We start from the raw sequence: 21,278 nt of genomic DNA on the forward strand, positions 1-21,278 counted from the left end.
CATGTCGTTGTGTCCCTGGGCAAGACACTTCACCCAAAATTGCTCCTGTGGGGATTGTCCACAGTATTGAGTATGTAAGTCGCTTTGGATAAAAGCGTCTAACAAGTGACATGTAATGTAATGTAATGTAATGTTACGTCGTGATGTCACTATGTCACAGAAATAAATACAGGAGTCCAATGGAGACGTTTCAGAAAGGGAGTGTGTAGGAGAGAAACTCCCTCTGGTGTGACATTTGGAATGTTATCCTTTGCAGACCATTTACATGCACACAAACCTTTATAACACACTACAGAACAGGGGAAACCCCCAAAAGCATAATAGGGCTCCTTTAAAAACGTATTTTTCTGTCAATAGATTACGGGTTGCAGCTCTTTTCTTTTTAGCCCCCTGTTGTAAAGTAACTTCATTTTTAACATTTGGTGCACATTCATTCCCTCATTAATGCCAAATACTACAGTATCTCGTTAGTAATATAATTAATTTATTCATAAAATATAAAGGTCACACACAAGCAGATACATAACATGATAAGAATAAAGTGAGATCTTTAAGTCATGGATATCCTGGAATGATCAATCTGAGTAGTGTTTGTGCATGCACTTGCCATAGAGACATATCTTCTGCGTGGACTCTTTTACTTATCAAATCCTGATGGAGTGTGAGGCATGACATGGAGATTACAGCATTAGTTTGTCTGCAAATGCAATATACACAGACACAACAAACACAGCTCATTTCTCTTATTTCACATGCTCACATAGCGCTGAAGAAGAGGAGGATGCTGCTGCAGTGCAGAGGAGAGAAGAGCTTCAGGGATAGGAGGGAAGGATGCAGAGAGAGAGATGGAAACTATCTCCTGCCTGCTTCCTCCTGCCAGCCCCTCTCAGGCGCTGTTCCTCAGCAACTGAGTGATCAGAGACAAATAAAAGTGAGTAGAGACAGGCATGCTGCCACAGGAGAGCACCTGTCTGGGCCACCTATTTTTAGACACGACGCCGCGCGCTAGCTATACCATAAGTCAAAAGGCAGTGAGAAGCAACGTGTAGGCTTGCAAGTTGAAAAGGTGTTCAAGTTTTTGTTCTTCATCCTCCTCAGGCTGAATCTAACAAGGCAGGATTAGCTAAAGCCAGATAATTTAAGAAAGAGAACATTTCTTCTGCCATTTTCAACATGCAGAAATAGGAACATTTTTACAGTTATCTAAAAAAAGTTCTAATCCTATTTTGTGAAAATCCCCATGACAGTGCTGCAGAATGCGCTAATACTCATTGTTTTATGTGAATAAAAAGTCGTCATTGAAAATAGAGTTAACATATCTTTACTTCAGTCTATGGCTACCAAGAGACATCAGCAAAATAAAACAGTCAAACAATAATTTGAGAAACATTTACTTTGGTGCCAATAGTTTGCAGCTGGTTAGCTTAGCTTAGCATGAATACTGTTTGATAATTAAATGTGTTTAATCCATACTCAAATAGAAGTGTAGAAACGACTGCTGGAGTATTTTAACCGCAGGATACGACTCGATTAAACTGGGTATGACTCACAGAATTTAGTTTTCCACTGCGGATAATATGACAAAGTGTAGGCGGGGCGATCAGCTGTTCGCTGTAACAACGCCAATGGGCGTAAACAGGAGACTTGCTCAATCCTTTCATTGGTAAACACTGGATTGTCTGCACTTCCACAAATGTAAGGCATATTTTTGCCAACTGCCATATATTTGTAATCTTTGTTACGTGAAATATAAAAATTACAAACACCATTGATGGTAGTTTGATTTAAAAAAAAAAAGAAAAAAGGATAGATTTGTGTAGGATGTCGCCTACCAATCAGTGGTATGCAGTGTTTTTGCATCAGTGTTTTATTATTGGTGGCTTGGAACCAGGCTGAGGTGATACTGAAACATGGACCAGGTACAAGGTGCTATCGCAAGCAAAACAACTCAAAAGAGCCGAGTCCATTCGAGTAGAGCCGTAGCAGTTAGAATGTGCCAGTAGCTCCCCACAATATACACACCTGCCTGTTTTTATTCTTTAACTTTTGTATGCTAAGCTGTTCAGGTGCTAAACTAAGCTAACATGTTAGCTCTAACTTTGCATTTACCATAAATATGGCATTGACCTTCTCATCCAACACTGAGCAAGAAAGCAAATAAGTGTATCTACACACATGTTGATCTATTAAGGCATTTCAGTGATTTGAACGTGTGACATAAATACTACTTTTATGTATACAATGCAATAAAACAACATCTTATAATGGAATCTTCATTACAAAACGACATCAAAAACATTTTTCTAAGTAGATTACTCGCACAATTACCCATAAAAGTGAGATTTATATACACAGTGCAGCGACAACAAGAGCTAACACATTGTAATGAGGCTTACAGCCTTCATTACTCTTTGATTTCTGCTTAACACAACTTGTAAACAGTTGATTTGATGCAAGAAATCAAACGTTAAGGGAATACACTACTAAACAGAACCCCCAGTTGACAGATTTTTACGCTAGCTCTCTTCACACTGGACAGGAAATGAGCGTGTCGCCTGATGCCGGCCCTGCAGTCTTACCGTTGAAGGATGCCTCTTTCTCACTATGTGGCTCCGCTGAGTCTAGATTGCCATTAACATATCAGAATCCAGTCTGCAGGGAAAAGGGACAAAATGTCTATAATTAATCACACTTGCTACAAAATGTAAATATTTTGTGCTTCCATTTTTCCCATGTCTGCTACATTTGAGTAGCAAAAGTGACAGATGTGTGCGCGGTGTGAGTGTTCAGTGTCACCGACAATCGGATTTACTCAAAGTAGTCCACATGGAAACAGGAGAAGAATACTTACGCTCCTTCTTCCTTCAGTAGACTCATGAACTTGTTCACTCTGAAGCCAGAATCCACCTGAAAAACATTACTTCTTATTCATTTAATTTCATAAAGGTGCATTTGCTAACAAGCATCCGTTTGATTGAGAATTCAGAAGCAAGGTGTTGAAACATGAGTGTGCAGGTCCTGGAGTTCACGCTGACGGGATCGTGGAGAAGGGGAGGGGGAGAGGAAGTAAAATTAATGGCAACCTATGCAATAACTAACAGTACGTCTGGAATCGCCTGTAGCTACTAGAGTTAAGACATGAGAGCAGTCAGGAACATCGGAATGAGAGGAAAAAAGATAGAGAAGACCGACTTTGTGTGTGTGTGTTTGCTGCATGTCTCGGCAAACACAGGTTCATACTTCTTCAGGCTCATGGTGGGGTGTGGGGGGGGGGGGGTTTGCAGAAGATGGCTGCATTTGTGCATACCACAGCAATTACACAGCATCCAGCCTCAACAAACAGGCGGTACACATCATCAACATACCACAGACACACAGTCAGGAGGAGAATTAATATGGGCTCAGAACAGTCTCATAATACACACATGCACACAGAAGGATTCACACTTGTATTTCATGATCCGCAAAAGGAGTCACACTTGTATTTCCGGATCCACACTTGTGTTTTTCAATGCACACACAAATGTGTTCCGTTTCATATACATGTAAATACAATACAAATACAGAAAAAAGTTTTACATATGTATTTTTGATCCTCACATATTTGTTTTCCGTTTAAATCCTCTGCACCTGCAAACACAAACCGCTTTCTGTGCACGGATCGCTGTGCATTCGTGTGTGGGTTTTTTGAGACTCCCCTGACGGTCAGCCGATTCGTACTTGTAATTTTTTCTATCTATAGCCAATCAGATGTTTCCTTCATTCTAAGCCAATCACATGAGCGCGCCCCCACGAGGGTATGATTTATTGCGTTCATGACACTTCATATACGCATTGTGCGCAGTCCGGTCAGCTCGCTAAAGAGAGGGCGGAGCATCAGGTGATCATGCAGAGCTGCGTGTCTCCGTCAGACTCAGCAGCTGATCTGATCTCTCTCTCGCGTCCGGTTATACTTAACTCACGTTTATGTCCATATCGATCAGATCCAGCTCTCCTGATCGGCCTTTATAGAGAGCACCGATCAAACTATTAAGAGAGAATATCGGCCAATAATGACCGGCGGGGCTCCCCCCCATTGACAGTTCACTGTCTAGCACTGGCTTCGTAGTGCACTGATCGATTAGGCTAAGCTAACCTGTAGCTGCTCCCTCCACACTCACAACAACTTCATACAGACATAAATAAAGCAGCTGTATTCGCCATACAGGAAACACACATTTAAAACGGTTTTGCCTGCCGTTTGTGTGTACACAAGCATTCATCAATGGTTCAGAAAGTGGCGCTGTACCTTAATAATATAAAAGATTGTATTTGCGTGCATTTCCTGTTCGGAAAGTGGCGCTGTACTGAGAGTGGAGGTGTCCTGAGATTAGCGCCTGCAGGCAGGCTCCATTGACCTGTCAGCTCGGACAGCGCAAAATGCGTACATGAAGCGCTACGTCATGAACGCAAGAAATCTACCCTCGTGGGGGCGCGCTCATGTGATTGGCTTAGAATGAAGGAGACATCTGATTGGCTATAGATAGAAAAAATTACAAGTACGAATCGGCTGACCGTCAGGGGAGTCTCAAAAAACCCACACACGAATGCACAGCGATCCGTGCACAGAAAGCGGTTTGTGTTTGCAGGTGCAGAGGTTTTAAACGGAAAACAAATATGTGAGGATCAAAAATACATATGTAAAACTTGTTTCTGTATTTGGATTGTATTTACATGTATATGAAACGGAACACATTTGTGTGTGCATTGAAAAACACAAGTGTGGATCCTGAAATACAAGTGTGACTCCTTCTGTGTGCATGTGTGTATTATGAGACTGTTCTGAGCCCATAAATTAACACCAGGGAGATTGAAGTCACTTTCTGCTGCTGCATGTCTGCTACCTGTTTTGTGTTGATTTTTTAAGATGAAATGGCAACATCTGACCCAATATTATTTTCTTGGGAGCATTGCAGAAGACACACAGCATCTTTGGATCATGCAGTTGGAATTTGATGTAACTGTTCATGTTTTTATGTCTGCTCAAGATCAAACTAAATAAATTGTTTTTAAGCTTTAAGGAAAACCTTTTAAATTAATTAAAAGAAAGCGTTTTAAATCTATGCATGAAATGTCCAAAACATCTAACTTTTAGTCCCTGATAATACCGAATATCATTAAATCCAACAACTCCCACAAAAACTGTGTGGCATTTTGTGTTAGATTGTCACCGACGGGCCCATATCTTGTAAACTCTATTGCCCAGTTTGTGCTCTATGCCCCAGACTTTCTGTTATCATGGGAAGTCTCCCTGCCTGAGCAGACATGGTCCCTATGACATCACTGTGACTTTATCAAGGTTAGTTTCTCAGATTTGTATCAGCTGAGAGAGTAGGCACATAGACACTCTACACCTAAAAGCAGGCGTATGCAGTATGCTTATGTCTTCACTGGTCCATAAATCCATAAAAGCCTTCAGTTTGTTGTTATCAAAGTTGTACCACAAAGTAGGTTCTCCAAAAACCTGCAGATTGAGCCAAGTCCCCGGTCACAGGACAGAGTCTGAAAACAGAGCAATTCGGAGTTGCAGAAGTCTACTTTTCTCTAGGAACCCTTGAATGATAATATCTCGAAAGGTTATAAGGAAATCTTGCTCAATGCCCCCCGAAAATATTCTGCCTATCCCAGCTTTTAAGGCACGTTAAACAATATATTTATTTCAATGGAATCACTCAACTAAAGATGGATCACAGAGCTTAATACCATCAACAAATATTTAATCTTGTCGATTAAACCATGTTAAGCAACACGTGTTTACTAAAAAGCCCTGCGATAACTTCCAACGTCACTGAGCTTCTAACACCGTATCATTTTGCAGTAAACTGACTTTTACATGTAAAACCAAAACCATCTATGTTCCCGTAATGAATTCCACTCACCATCAAAGGTGAAAAGAATACAGGTTGTGTTGGTGTGTTTAGGTGAAGGTGATTTATGTAAAATGCTATATTGTTACTTTTAAAGAAAGCGCATAGTTGTGTTGTTAAAGCTAAAAAGGCAGCTTTTTTCAAGCAAAAGAAACAACACGTGTCTGGAGAATGCTGCCTCTCAGGGAGTTATGTATGGCTAACTTTCTCAGAACCAATTGTATTGATTATGTTTTACATGACAGGGTCAGGGCCTTCAACAAGGATTTGCAAGTAAATCATTCAGGTACTGGGAACACTGAAAGAACTTAAGCAATGTCAACAGTTCTAAGAAACATGCAAACATAACTCTGAGGCCAAACCACAAAACCCCTAAAGACAACTTCAAAGGTTTAGTAAAGTTATACCAACTGCTCTCATCTACATAGGTACAACTGATGTGTTGACAGGAAGCCAAGACTCTGCTGTGAGTTGGTGGTTTTAAGGTTTTTCTGCGCTTCCACAGTTGGATTTAATATACCTGCCATATGTGTCGGATGACTGTTACTGTTACTAAAACCACGGGGTGAGTATGATTGTTCTCATGAGTAGCTTCCCTCTGATTCAGAACATGTGCATGTAACTTGGAAGGCTGAGCAGAACATGGTTTCATTAACAATGAATGTATTGGACCTCAAGTTTGGAGAAGGGTTTTGTGAACTAGAGAAGTACTGGATCCTTCTGCTCAACAAATCATCAGGAAAGCCACACAGATTCTCCTTTTGGATGACAGTTTATCGTGACGGAGGCAGATTCTGTTCCCTGTTGAGAGTGCCGGCCAGATGTGGAGGAAGAGGAGGGACAGGCTGCACGAGCTCACAACATATGATTACCAAAACAATAAGATAGGAGGCAATGTTGTTTCTGCTTCGAAATAAGAAAAATGTAAGCAGAAACACAAGGATACCTTGCCTTTACAGCAGCAGTGTGCGAAAAAGCACACGTCCGATCGCCCGGGACGTGTTATTTACAATATCGGACAAGTACATCTTTCCATTGACTTGTCCGATGGACAAGTGACGTTTTTCGCCCATAAATGTTAGTTTCGGTTATGCTTGTCGATTCCTAAGGAAATGCAAAACTAGGTTCAGAGTAAGAACAAATAACAATTGTCCGGTCCCGGGATTAATAAGAGTTGTGAGGACAGGAGGCGGAGGCCGAGCCCCGCGTACTGCAGCGCTCTCTCTCTATGCTCCGGATCAGCTGATCTATGAGACTATGGACTATGAGACAGACTCGGAGGAGCACAGGGATGTCAGTATTGTTTATGAAGCAGGGTATAGAAAGTACATTATTGAAATGAAAATACTATTTATTTACTTTTACAAACTATGAGCAGCTGGGCAGCTGCAGCATGTGTATTGCAGGACATGTGTTGGACACAGACTGTGTGGTTGGACTGTCTCACAGGCAGGTTGCAGTGTAACTTCAGAGGAGACTGGGCCAATTGTACATTCTCAAACTGCACCACTTAGAACTAACTAAACAATGCAGAGATTATTTTAATAGAATTTTATTTAATAACCGTAACAAAATTAAACAGCATGAAGTGATTTGTAAATAGGAATACAGATTTGATTTAATGCTTTCATAAATATATTTTTCTCTCAATGAAATTGGCATGGTACTTATTTTTACCCTCTCAAAGAACCGGAATCAAGAACCGGAATCGAAAAGCAGAACCGGAATCAGAACCTGAATCGTTAAAATCCAAACGATACCCAACCCTATGTGTAAGGCAGTAAAATCTTACCGCTCACTTACGTTAGCGGTGTCATAAAACCGTGGGAAAATGTAAAATACGATGCCGAAGAAGAAGATTCCAGTGGCCCAAATTGTTCACTTGTCCAGATTGGACAAGTGAACAATGTATTCGGACAAGTAAATTGCCAAACTCACTTGTCCATGGACAAGTACTCTCTGAAAACGTTTTCTTACACTGAGCAGTCCACTTGACCTTGCTATCATTTAACCCCACCTGTGGAGATGAAGCGGGGACAGCATAACAATAACTATAAGAACATCTTTTAGCCAGTAAAATGTTACCGAAATGCTAATATGGCATAACGTTAACCCTGTCCACCATCTTAGTTTAGCCCCTAAACAGTCGCTTATCAGCACAAAACATTGAGTACAGCTGAGGCTCATGGAGTGTTATTATTTAGCAGGTATTTGTTCATAAATCAAAGTTATACAGCTCATCCTGAAGGAGACATGAATGTATATACACACATGTAACTTTCAAAGTAATCCATTCAGTAGTTATGAAAAAAGTGTACTACTTAATTCGTAGTGCTTTAGGTGAAATTGATCCGAATCAATCTTTTGGAAACTATGAACACAACAATGTTACAACATTTCATGACAATCCATGAAATAGTACATTACATTACATGTTACTTGTTAGACGCTTTTATCCAAAGCGATTTACATACTCAATACTGTGGACAATAAAACAAATAGTAGTTGAGAAGTTTCCTTCTGGATCAAAGTGGTGGACAGACCGTTAGAATGACATCGACATCAGTATGGTCATTCTGCTTCTGCGCGGCTAAGAAACATAAAAGCAAACTATATTATTTCTTTCTCACCTGTATGGACATTTCAATCAGCATGAGCAGCTTTTTGACGCCGATCCACAGAGTTTTGTCCTTCACCCGTTTGGCTATGTCGGCCCGCTCCGCATCCTGAAAACTGCCCAGCAGCTGAAGAGGAGACGAAGAAAGAAGAGCATGGAGGTTCATTCATTTCTATTGGTAAACTATTTTAGGAATTCTGAGAAAAATTGTCACACTACAGAACTTAAAACATCATCAATAGGGAGTCAACATGGAAGTAATGCACATTATAGGATCTGAACAAACGCGATTAAAGCCTTTACTCAAAGTAAATGTCCAGTGTTATAAATAGTCTGGAGTTTAAAGGAGGCAATACATGCATTCAGTGTGTGTTTTTCAGTTTCGGAGTGTATGTGTGTTACCTCCAGGGCTTCGACCAGCTGCTCCCCCCTCGAGATGTTGGGAATGTGGATGGTGGTGCTGAAAGCATTCAACATCTCCATTTCCTGCAGGACGTCTTTCCGACTTGTGGTGCCGATGATCAGCAGCTTACGGCCCTGAAAGAGAAGCAGACAGGAGCTCAGACTGTTATTCAGTCGTTCAACTGTTCAGATCAGACCTGCGCTCTTCTTAATAGTCTGTAATAAAAGCAAGAATTATGGGTATTTGGCTCTTCTAAATAAAAAAATATGGCTTCTGCTCAAAAGATTAGCTTTGGTGCGGTTAAACCAGAACCCTAGAATAGTTCTTAATTTGGAAAAAGGTTATTGTTGAATTATGTTTGTGGCTCCAAGGGTTTGATTGACGGAGGGTTCATCCAATCACCAAGCATTGTTTTTGATATACTCTGCTCTTTTCCAAAGGTTTGGATAGTTCCCTATGAAGGCTCCTCAGATGGTTCTGTGTAACAAACCATCTACAGCATCAGGTTACTGATTTGGGGATGAAGGTTGACAGTGTACATGGCCTTAAGCCACAACAAGAGCACAGAGAATAGAAAATAACATGAGACAGGAGAGGACAGAGCACAAACACAACGGGAGACAACAGTAGAGCGGCGAAGAAAGAAGAGTAGCGACGGAAAATGTGGCTCCACTAAGCCGACAAGTTGGAGAAGGACCAGGGGAAGACGGCGAGGGACGAGAGGCAGAGCAGTGGCGAGTAGACAGGGGGATTATGGCTGCCGGCTGCCCCCCCATGGCGTGGGGGGTTGTGATGCTGCATGCAGATGAGGTGCCACACAGGCGGCGGTGCTGCCAGGTCCTGGCTCTCTCACAGAGCCCTTTCTCCTCCCTGTCCCCCTGGCCTCCCCCGGCCCCAGGCACCCCGCTGGGCTCAGGGCTTTACAACCCCAGAGGAGCACTGCAGCCAGCATTCAGCAGCCGGCCCCGCGCCACTTCTCATGCACATGCAGCCATATAGTGGGCTATACTCTCATTCACAAACCCATCAACAACAGACACTAACTACAAGCAAAGGAACTATGAGAAATGGGTCTCTACCACCACCATTCACTGTGAGCACAACAGGCCCCGAGCAAAACACTCGCTTAATAACCGTACACTCACACACACAGGCGCTCACACACATGTCAGTCGCAGCCAAAGACCTCCAACAATTCCTCTCAACACTCTGCGCTGGCATCCAGAAGATCTGCTGCCCTCTCTCTGCCACCTCAGGTCTAGCATCTAACAGTGAGCATGCAACAAATAAATATCACAACAAGGAGTGTGTTACCTTTGGGGGAGTTTTCTTCAGCAGCACCAGTAGAGCTTGTAACACCAGGTTGGAGAAACGAGGGCCAATTGGGACGTAGTCTAAAGACAATGATGAGACATGTTAGATTCACAGTTAAGTATCGATCCAAATAAAAAACGTTTGGTGTGCGTTGCCTTGTTGTACAGTGACTCTCTGATTGGTGTCTTACCCAACAAACGCTCAATGTCATCCACAACCACACAGCTCAGCTGGGACTTGTAGGCATCTTCAAATATCTATCAAAGGGAATACAAATTGAAAACAGGTTAAAGGTACGTAGGTAAGAATGGAGAAACCAGCTCGAGTGCGCTAGAATTTGAAAGTACGCAGCCGAAAAAAAATCTGCCCCTTCCTTCAGACTTCCTTACAGAGCACCTCCTCCAACACACACGAACGCGCACATGACCAATGAGGGCACGAGATAAGTTTGTGCACAGATGGAAGGCTGACAGGCAGGTAGGCCATCCAGTTACTTTAGCCGGGCCGGCTCAGATGATTGGTCGTGCTTTTTACAGCGCTACGGCTTCCAGAGATGACATTTCTCTATGTATTTATTGTCAAAGCATTTCATGTATTCATTGCTATCGGGATGTTAAGAGCATTCCATGGAATATAACAAAAAGTGTTTCTGAAGTGAATGACCTACCCCACCTTTAAGATCAAAGCAGAATTAATAAATTACACACAGCTAGATCGCACGGAGAAAACAAAAGAAGAGACAAACAACAAACGGCTTCAACATGAATCCCAGTTTGTTACATTGAGTATATTATCAATGTTAATCAGAATAGGCATCCAGACTTTGTTGCAATTTGTCTTGTGTTTTCTATATTAAAATGCTTCTTATTAAATGTTTTAAATTGCCAATTTCTACCTTTTTGATGGCCTGGCATTTGGCGATCTCAGAGTGTCCGATCATTGTGTCGGGGGAGCAGATCTTGATGAAGGGGAACTGGGATTCTTCAGCGATCTTAGCAGCCAGCGCTGTTTTCCCACTGTTAGGCGGGCCTGAGGGCGAGCATCAATCAAACATCAGCTGTTTATGGTAACACACAAAGTGGCTAAACTTGAAATATAACAGCCTTTAAGAGAGTTAATGATGTGTTCTCTGTTGGATACTGTATACATGAGGTCATCACTTGGAGCCCTACCCTCCAGCAGCACAGACACCAGCGGAGTGCGCTCGCTGTTCTTGGTCTGCTGCACAAGCAGCTCCCCGTCCTCCAGCACCGCTGACACCGGGTCGCCCCATCGGATGATTCCGTTCATGATGTAGCTGGCGTAGTCCTCTTGATTGGTACCAAACGCCTGGACAGGGGAAGAGAAAGATGGAGCTTTTCTTTGAGTGTCTGAGGTTAAATAAAAAGGACATTTATTTTCCTTCACCTTCTATTAAAGTCCAATAGGAAGGTCTTTAACACAGGAAATAGAGCCAGACTAACTGTACTCATAATGTTATTTTAAATATTTAAAATCCATTATGTTTTTGTTTTGCTGATCAGATAATCAGTGAAATACTCAACATCTTTATTGAACAAGAGTTGAGGCTGAATTTGAAACGTCATGGTAACATTTAGCCAAATGACTTAGAACGGGTGGATAATAAAGCCAATCACTTTTTTTGGAGTCCAATGAAAATACCTTTCTGTGCAGTTTCACAAAGTACCGCGTTCTTTTAAGAGGAGTGTTTTCAGGCAGGGTGTCCGGATGAATATGTGTTTTTTTTATTTTATTACCCGCTTGTATAAAACTCTCACAAAGTTCTTGAATGCCCTCAAAATCAAGATTCATTTAAAATGTTTGTCCCTAGGACAGAGGGAGGATGGGAAAATGTTGGGATAGTTAATTGTTTTGTATATTGGGTTATATATATCATTAGGATGTAGATTATATTGTTTATCCTTCTCTTTTTTATCAAACGTATTTGAAAGAAATCGAGATAGGGATGCAAAGCAACTTACAGGTTTGATGTCGTTATTCAGAGAGCCCAGGAAGTCCGATCTGCTGACCTGCAGCTTCTCTGCTGTCTCCAGGTTCACCTCCACTGTGGCACTGGCCTGCAACAAACCACACAAACACAAAAACATAACACACACAAGTTGAGCGACAGCTGATAATGAGTTACTTTCATTCCTGGATGAACTCCACGGCCCTCGCTAATGAAATCCATTACATGAAGCATTGCACATTTAGATTGCACAATGTGTCAGGAGACAATGTACTCCCTCAGAGCAGAAAGGTCAGAGCGAGAGGAGGAGGGAGGGAAGAAAAAGTGTTTGGAGGAGTGAAGAGAAGCGTCACGGCCTTCAGACATGTGTAAGGCCCTTGTCTGTCATTTATCAACACCCCCTAATATCTGCTGCCCCGTGTGTTTGTGTGGAGGGAGGAACACTTAACAGATGAGAAATTCACCTTATCTGTGTAGATTTGAGCCTATGCACCTGATAAAACACTTAAGTGAGGACACAGACATACACATACCTGGGTGGCTAGTTATACTGGCACTATACAACAGTTTACCATTCCTGCACCTTACAAACACACATGGCATTACTCCTCTGATTGCTTTCAACAATATTCCGAGCAGTTTATCATGACAGCTCAGCCTTTTCTAACTCAAGCTTTGCAGACATTCTTAAATGTATTTATTTAGCATTTCCTGTAACTTACTATTACTTTTTCTTTCTTTCTTTATATCTTGTACATATTCTGCTCTTCCTTGCCTACCTGTTCTTGCTATTTGCTGCCTCTTATGATATGATTTGAATTCACAGTATATGCACTTATTTTAATCAATTCCCTTTGTTCTTCTGTTAACCCCCTTTAGGAATGGTGTTACTTAAAATGTTTTATTATTATTCCTATTCAGTGCCTGTGGCTTCTGAAACTCAAAGATATGCTGCTCCTATGGTTAAATATGAATATCTTCTGATGGGCATTTTCTTGACTTTTTTCAGATATCTTAAAAATATTTCTTATAAAATAAAATACAGACAGCCATAGTAATTGATAGTACACTTACCCATATAACTGTTCTGTGGCACTGGCTATCCATCATTGAAAGTTAATGGACATGGACTCACAAATAAATAGAGAATAACTGTGTGCAGTAAAGTACTTAATGTCCCCGGAGGACTCTGACCTTGATGTGTCTGTTCATGGCCGTGGACTGTGCGGCCCGGACCAGGCCCTCCAGCTCGGCACCGCTGTAGTTCTTGGTCTCCACCGCCAGCTCCTTAACGTCAACATCAGCGGACAGCAGATCATTCTGACGCATCCTTGCCGTGTGGATTTGGAGGATCTGAACGCGGCCCTTTTCATCAGGTAATCCTGGAAGAAGAGACAGGGACTTACATGGGACTTACAGCTTCAACAACAACAAACAGACTTATTATGTGTCAACTCAAACTGATTGGACATAAATCATGAGTATTTGCTTATTGTTAAATACAATTGCAAAGTATTCTATGACTAGATCATCCATTGCAGGCATAATACACAGCAAACAGTGGCATCTGTGGTGTGATGAGGTTTATCACGCTTTGCAAAGTGAAGCGCTGTGTGAAGGAATAAAAAGATGTGATACCTTAACCCAGAAAAACAGAGAAGTTGGTAATTCTTTCTGCATTTTCCACTAATTTAATCTTTTGTATAAATATACAAGTTTAATCTTAAAAATGTATCCCAAACCCGAGCTCCATATTATTATTAGCAACGATTGGCCCTGATGTGCCGTTGTAAAAACGTTTATGTTGTCATTAATACTTTTTTATTCCCGTTTCAAGTCTGCTAAGAATGGATTAAACATCAAAGAGTGAAACCTTATCAGTGCTCTCTTCACTTCTTACCAATCTCCATCTTCACCTCCAGTCTTCCAGGTCTCAACAAGGCGTCATCTATCAGGTCAGGCCTGTTGGTCATACCTGAGGGAGGAACAGATGGACAGTTAGTGGAAATGTGGGAAAGCAGAAGAAACTGATAAATGAGTGAGATGAATAGAGTGCAGATGTTCAGAAATGACACCTGTGAGTCTATAAGTGTGTTAATTTGTAGAAGAGGAGTTGAGAACTTGTGTGTTTATTTGTGTGTGAGCACCTATGACCAGGATGTTGTTGAGCTGCTCCACTCCGTCTATCTTAGAAAGCAGCTGGTTGACCACGGTGTCGTGGACGCCTGTGCTGCCTGCCATGCTGCCACGCTGTTTGCAGATTGCATCAATCTCATCAAATATGATGATGTGAAGGCCACTGTTCGCTCCGAGCTGTGCAGCAAAGAGAGGAGTGAAAATGATTTTAGTTTTGCTTTTCAAGGTCATAATTGGTGTGTTTGCCTAATATTCTGACAAATTATATTTTTAAATAATTTCCAAATCAAGAAGTGTTATTTCCTAGTAGGTTTACACATGCTAGGAGAATGGCATGGTGCTTTGGTGCATAACAATAAAGGAGTTGAAAGATACAGAAAAAGAAGAATATATATTAGAAAATATTTAAAGATATATATAAAGAAATACATTTCCGTTTTTCGAAAGTAGGTGAGTCTGAGAGTTTAGTACCACAGCAGTGTCCTTACATTTAACTAGACAATTTGGTAGCTAAAACATATTTTGAAAAGGAGATTTCACATGACCTTGTGAAGTTATTATAATAGTATTACAATAAATTCTGAGAATTTGAGTAATGTGACAATTACTTCTGTGTTAGTAAAAATCCATTGAATTCCAAAAACATTTAGGCAATTCAATTAGGCAACATTTAAGTGATTAATTACAATTCAACTAAAGCAAAGGTAGAATAACAGAAACAGAAAACACATAAAACCATCTACTGGCTCTCCTTACAAATGCAGATATGTTTTTTTAAACAGGCAACTTTTTCAATGACTAGCTTTGGTTTGGTATCTTGCATCCTGACCTGAGAATCCACAGTGACCCTCAGCAGAGAGACATATGGAAGAATTGAGAGCGCAGCAGGGTGGGGGGTTATCCCTCCATCTACAGACCTGTCAGTCTCAGCCGTAGCATTTAAAGCAGGTGTGGAGCTGTCCTTATTACACACTGGATGGTGTGTGTGAGTGTGTGTGTCTGTCTGTCTGTCTGTGTCTGTAGCTAGGTCTAATAGGGGGTCAAAGACAGCCCAGCCCCTCATTAAGTGGTGAGGAGTGAGTGTCTCCCCGTCACTGCTGTGTTTCAGTACAAAACTGCCACCCCTCTTTACAAAACACACACACAGAAACACACAAGAATTTTACCAAAGTTATTACAACTATGTCTGGCTAAAGGGCAGATCTTTCCACTCCTGGAGAAATTAGTTTTTTTTGTTTAGATAGCAATGCAGATCTAATAATAATAATAATAAATAATATTTCTATAGCGCTTTTCTTGAACCCAAAGACGCTTAGAGATCTGTGTTTCATAAGTATGAAGAGAGAATACTGTTCCAAGGGTATGTGTCAAACTCATTACTGGGGTGCCTCAGGGCTCCATCCTGGGTCTGCTTCTTCTTGTCTCTGTACACTAATTCGCTCTCATGGCTTGTCCTACAACAGGGCTCATTCCTGGGCCCACATTGTTTTGTCTCTGTACACTCAAACTAATTCTGTCTTTTCCGAAGTCTGACAACAAATGTGGTCAAAGCCAGCTGAGCTTGTCTGGCTAACATATCCTGGAGGTGTAAACATTACTTCTTTGCTATCCTGGCTTGAAAATGCTAGAAAAAGCTCATGTTTGATATTAGGACTGCAGAATGTAAAATCTACTACTGCAGACGAAGAAACCCGGCTGTTTCGAATGCACTTGGTTAAATAAATAAATACACTTTTTATTTCTGTATGTAACAGTTTGAAAGATTTGACTTGTATGAAGCCAGTGCAGTAGCATCTAAGGTGGGTTGGCTAATTGAAAGCTGAGCTTATTGTAAATTGCTTTGGATTAAAACTTCATCACATTGTAGTTTTTTGCCATTTGGGTTCATCTATTATTTTGTGCATGAGAGTATATATACTATAATGTGTCCTCCTCCTCACCCTCTTCTGTTCGTCCTCTGCGTCTGCAAACAGCTTCCTGACGTTGGCTTCAGACTCTCCAACGTACTTGTTGAGGATCTCGGGGCCGTTGACAATCTTCGGCTCCCGGGCCTTAAGCATGTTGCCAATCTGTCGTGCCATCAGGGTTTTGCCGCAGCCTGGGGGTCCGTACAGCAGGATACCCTTCACATGCTTACAGCCTGGAGACACACACACAACGAGGGAGAGAGGAATGGAAGTCAAACTGAGAACAAGCTGTTCATTTTGTTATACTTACACAGAACATGTTTCTACTAGCTATATAGCTCAAACCTTTGCTACTGTAGGTCAAGCCCAATCAGATTATTTGTATATACTAACTTTTATTTACGAACAGGTGAGTGCTGGAACATAACAGCACGAAGGGATAAAAAGAAAGTCACAGGTACAGTTTGGACGTAAAAACTAGGAGAAATTGTTAAAAGTCTAGATGATTATAACAATCTAATTTTCCCCAGTATGTATCCCCTTCGCCTTTTGAAGTACTACAATGGAAATCACTTCCTACATTGAGGCGAAATAATTGATTATGTGGCTTCCTCTATATTTATTTTCTCTTTTTTTAATTGTTGCTATTAAAATCTTCAAAAAGTGATGTGTCGCTTTGATCGATCACTTTATTGAAAATGTTCAAGGTTCAATAAAGTCATTTTTTTTTAGATTTAACATCCAGAATCTCAGAGACTAAATGCCCCTGTCCTTTCCATGGGTTGACAAATGGACATGACCAAAGAAATATTTGCATTATCCACCGTAACCAATCCATACCCCCTTCAGCCGTGAGTGATGAGAACCACTTAAATCATAAAATAAAGAAACTAAAACATTTAAATCCACATTTTGCATTGGCTTTAGTGGAAGCCAAATTGTAGTTGAAGATTACTTGGCCCTAATAAAGAGTTGTCACATTAAGAGTCCAGACCATGATTTTAATACAAGGTAGCATAATCTGGAGAGTTACTCCAGTCATTCTCATCACCACTGACTTATTTTTTTAATTCAACCTCCATAAAGATCAAGTATGGAGACTGCAAACTCTCCACTCAAACTTCACAGTGTAGGTCTTGTAATGGTCTTTTGCACCTGCATTAATGACATTTAGCCCAGACTAATTGCGAGGCCCCAGATAACCATCTGAGCTGCCATTTGGGCCTGCTGAAGGAGAAGCAGGCAGGCTGACAGACAGGTGGGGGTGGAGGTGGGGTAAAAGTTATGTGGTTGTGTTTGGGAGAGAAAGCACTGAAGCTTCTGTCTGTCTGCTTCACCTCTCTGGGGAGCAAAGGGGAGACAAGGTGAAACTCTCAAAACGTTTGCTTCGCCACACACGCAAAATGTGCAGCGTACACACACACGCACGCCACCTCTCCGTCAGCACCCGCTCCCCTCCGCCCGCCAATTACAGCTTTACCTTTAGCTGGACGCTCTATCAGGGCATGCCATCTCATTACAGCAGCCAGCTGGCCACAGCCAAAGGCCGACTGCTGCACACAAGCGGGCGGCTAAAGGTCAGCTCACACACTGCTGGACGCTGCCACAGGCCCCGGGCACTGTGCGTATGTGCACCAGATTTAAGTAGTGTGTGTGTTTGCCAAGCTCAGAGGTCTTTACAACAGGTTTTCACAAGACCTTAGGAGTGAGGATTAGAACAGATGTGATTGTATGTGTGGGAAAGGAGGTTTTTTTGTGTGTGTATGAGTCACAAAGAAGACTACCTGATGGACTTTGCAAAGTGAATCACCGCGGTAATCTGACAGCTGTCAAAGATCTATTAATGAGTATGAGCAGGGATCACCGGCAGGGTTTTATTTATGGTCGAGTCACAACAATCTGCCTATTGTCGATTGTTGAGTTTCACTGATTCGGGTAAAGATTCATAGTTTGGTTTGTCATAATATTGGTGTAAGGATTAACCACAAGCTAAATATAATAACTGAAAACAGTGATTATTTTGTTGGCAGGTATAACTAATCTTGTGAATGCTGAGAGACAGAGAAGAGACACCAGTGTTTCTCACAACTTAACTATTGTGTGGTTTTCTGCTCCTTGCAGCTGTTCAAAAAAGCATGATGAGGTAATAGCCATATCAATTATACATTAGTTTTGTACGTGAAAGGTCACCCACACAATTATAAATACACATTTGTCCTCTTACCTGTTTGAGGTGTTTGGAAATATATATTATGTTTTGTGAGACTATATCAATTCTCAAAAATAATGTATTGATTTTAATGAATAATGTTTGATTTTGCATTGTTTTTTTATGTTGGGTATTGCAGAGACTCAGAACACAGATTCCACTGTATTGCAAAAAAAGGAAAACAACTTGACTCCAATGTTATGCATATAGGGGTGTGTTCTTTATACTATGCCAGCTTTCCTAAAATTAGATAATTGTTTTGAATAGCTATATTTTGCCTTGCTTATAGTATCGCAATATATTGAATAGTAAGACCTATCCTATCAACAGACTTTTGCCAATACACAACCCCAATTATTATCATCCCTTTTTATTATTATTTTAATTTGTCAAGTTGATCTTTTTATTGCACATTCTTACTTCTTATAAAATATATTATATTTTACTGTATTTTATTCATTTTAAAATGGACAATCTCGTAAAATCATCATCTGCCTTCCATCCCGACTTTGAAATGAGGAAGAACAGGCACAAACAAATAAATAAGTGATGGCTGGTTAGAGAGGAACGAGGGAAACTCACCCATCTGTTCTACTATGTCCGGAGGGAAGACTCTGGAGGCGAAGGCTCGGCGGAAGATGTCAGAAAACTCTTTGTCGAGGCCGCCAATACCCATCTTCTCAAAGTTCCAGTCTGGGCTGATGATGGCCTGGCGGGACCCTCGGGTCTTGGCTTTACCTGAGGGGGTGACACAAAAGAAAATAAATGCTCAAAATGTGAGACTTATGATCAACTAGAAAGCCCTATGTTCTCTGATTGAAATTGCATGTTGTCTTTAAATGAACAGATACTGTTGTTGTTTTGAGTGCAAAAAGGATTGTTCGCTGAGATAGGGTTAGGTTAGGAACTTTGTCTCTACACAAGGTAAGTTCAAGGTTATACCTTTGAATAGATTGTTGTTATATCTATAAAGACAGAACCTTTTTCAATATTAAACATTGATGTGAAGGTGAACTGCCCATCAGGTAGACTTGTATATTGAGCCACTTCGACAAAATGTAAGAGGAAAAAAGAGCAGAGAGCGCCCCCTTGTGATATTGTGGGAAATCGCCCTACAGCCAGTAAATGTAAAAATACACTTTTCTAGTTCATAAATAAGTGTGAGGTTTGCAGGGATTTCAGAAAGGCACCATCTTCTAATTTAATGTCAGCTTTAGTGGCTGTATTTAACATTTGCACAGGATGTAAGATGAAGGTTAGAACCACTAAAGATTCAAAGATGGATACATTTGACTGTTGAGAGTTTCTGAGTATTGTTTAAAAGTATTTGTTTATTTGGTTAAGTTTTGCCTATTTATTCTATGTTATTTATTAATTCAACCTGTGAACAAATTATAAAAGAATAATGGACAATCACAAACAATTTCCTTGAAGATGATGAAAGAACATTTCAAGTGTTTAAAATATATTTTGTTGATACTTACCAACCAGGGTAATGGATGAGGTCTCTGACTTCTCAAAAATCACCTGACTGTTTCCTAGCAACAAACCTATCTCTATCTGGGGAAGAGAAAAGAAGGAGGATTATCATGTGGGAAAAGGACAATGAGCAGTAACCTATACATATACACAAAAAAGAGTCACATCCAGTCGAAACACTTATAAATTCAACTACATGGGGTTTAAATTGTGTACATTAGTAATACCATGTATTTAGGCATGGTAAATAATATCATGAACATCATGGGGAAAAGACGCTTTGTTCTCCAGATACCTTTGGTTTCTTGCCAGACACATTCTCTCCTCTCAGGATGCTGGGGTCCATGGCCTCAATATCCTTTATCAGCAAGCCAAACAGCTTATCACAGAAACTAAACACCAGCTGGAAGATAAAGAACAGAGAGAAAACAACAACATTTAGAGTCCATACGAGATAAAGACAGAACAAAAACTTTGAATTAATCCAAACAAAGAGAACAAAGTTGTGCTATTGTATTGGGACATTAAGTAAATAAACAAAACCCAAGCATTTGAAACACTTCACTTGGCTGGTCTTGTTAAGCATGTTTGTGTTTTTGCTGATAACAAACATCCCATTCTGTTGTTCATTCTTGTATGATCCTAACGTCATTCTGACAGCGACAAAACGGTCGTCAGTAATTCCCAAATATGGGAGCATTTCTGGTTTTAATGAATATTCAGATGGCACATTATTATCCCCTCCAAGCCCCCGGCACCTGCTGGCCGACGCTGAAGGCCTGGTTGTTGAAGTGCTGGATGAACTCGCAGGCCATGTTGTCAGAGTCGTAGGGGTTGCTGTCCACACTCTTCTTCTGCAGGAAGTCAATTTCCACCGTCATGGTGCTTATACAATGTTTGGACTTGTCAAACTTGTAGTTTGTTACTATAAAGGGATGAAAAACACAATGGATGGTGAGTTTTGTATTATAAAACAACCACATTTAGAATATTACTGAAGGTTAATTATTCCTCTCAGAGGGTACCAATTCACAACACGTGTTTTCCTTTAGGATTTCACGAGAATACATCTTCCTTTCTCCCACTGTCGAATTGAAATTCAGGAATAAGCTGAAGGACTAACATCTGACATATTATGAAGAATTGTTCCTGCCGGAATGAGTTGCATAGAGTAGAGTTTAAGGGTCGGAAAGCAATGCACAATAAGAAGCTAAAGCGCATCAAAGAGCTGGAGGAAACTGCAAAGTAGGGAGATTATTATTTGTTGGTTTGCCTCTACAAACCACCAATTTGGAATGTTATCAATATTTACTGCAGCTTTACATTTGAAGATCTTGT

The 21,278-nt window shown here is 40.8% G+C and overlaps 1 protein-coding gene across 1 annotated transcript in view; it reads right to left on the reverse strand.

Moving 5' to 3' along the window:
* Nucleotides 1-462: 462 nt before the first annotated feature.
* LOC117547070 (vesicle-fusing ATPase-like) overlaps nucleotides 463-21,278 on the reverse strand; it is a 31,015-nt gene continuing 10,199 nt past the window's right edge. Inside the window, exons 5-22 of the mRNA XM_034217535.1 lie at nucleotides 20,699-20,865; nucleotides 20,236-20,343; nucleotides 19,946-20,021; nucleotides 19,044-19,199; nucleotides 16,286-16,485; nucleotides 14,357-14,522; nucleotides 14,110-14,184; nucleotides 13,404-13,591; nucleotides 12,223-12,318; nucleotides 11,413-11,569; nucleotides 11,136-11,269; nucleotides 10,431-10,497; nucleotides 10,241-10,320; nucleotides 8,926-9,060; nucleotides 8,537-8,650; nucleotides 2,852-2,907; nucleotides 2,580-2,652; nucleotides 463-907 (exon numbers count right to left, since the gene is read on the reverse strand). Of these exons, the coding sequence (XP_034073426.1) occupies nucleotides 2,622-2,652; nucleotides 2,852-2,907; nucleotides 8,537-8,650; nucleotides 8,926-9,060; nucleotides 10,241-10,320; nucleotides 10,431-10,497; nucleotides 11,136-11,269; nucleotides 11,413-11,569; nucleotides 12,223-12,318; nucleotides 13,404-13,591; nucleotides 14,110-14,184; nucleotides 14,357-14,522; nucleotides 16,286-16,485; nucleotides 19,044-19,199; nucleotides 19,946-20,021; nucleotides 20,236-20,343; nucleotides 20,699-20,865 (2,006 nt within the window). The 3' untranslated portion in view covers nucleotides 463-907; nucleotides 2,580-2,621. The remainder of the gene's footprint in view (nucleotides 908-2,579; nucleotides 2,653-2,851; nucleotides 2,908-8,536; nucleotides 8,651-8,925; nucleotides 9,061-10,240; nucleotides 10,321-10,430; nucleotides 10,498-11,135; nucleotides 11,270-11,412; nucleotides 11,570-12,222; nucleotides 12,319-13,403; nucleotides 13,592-14,109; nucleotides 14,185-14,356; nucleotides 14,523-16,285; nucleotides 16,486-19,043; nucleotides 19,200-19,945; nucleotides 20,022-20,235; nucleotides 20,344-20,698; nucleotides 20,866-21,278) is intronic.

This window comes from Gymnodraco acuticeps, unplaced genomic scaffold (genome assembly GCF_902827175.1).
Source record: "Gymnodraco acuticeps unplaced genomic scaffold, fGymAcu1.1, whole genome shotgun sequence".
Lineage (NCBI taxonomy): Eukaryota > Metazoa > Chordata > Actinopteri > Perciformes > Bathydraconidae > Gymnodraco > Gymnodraco acuticeps.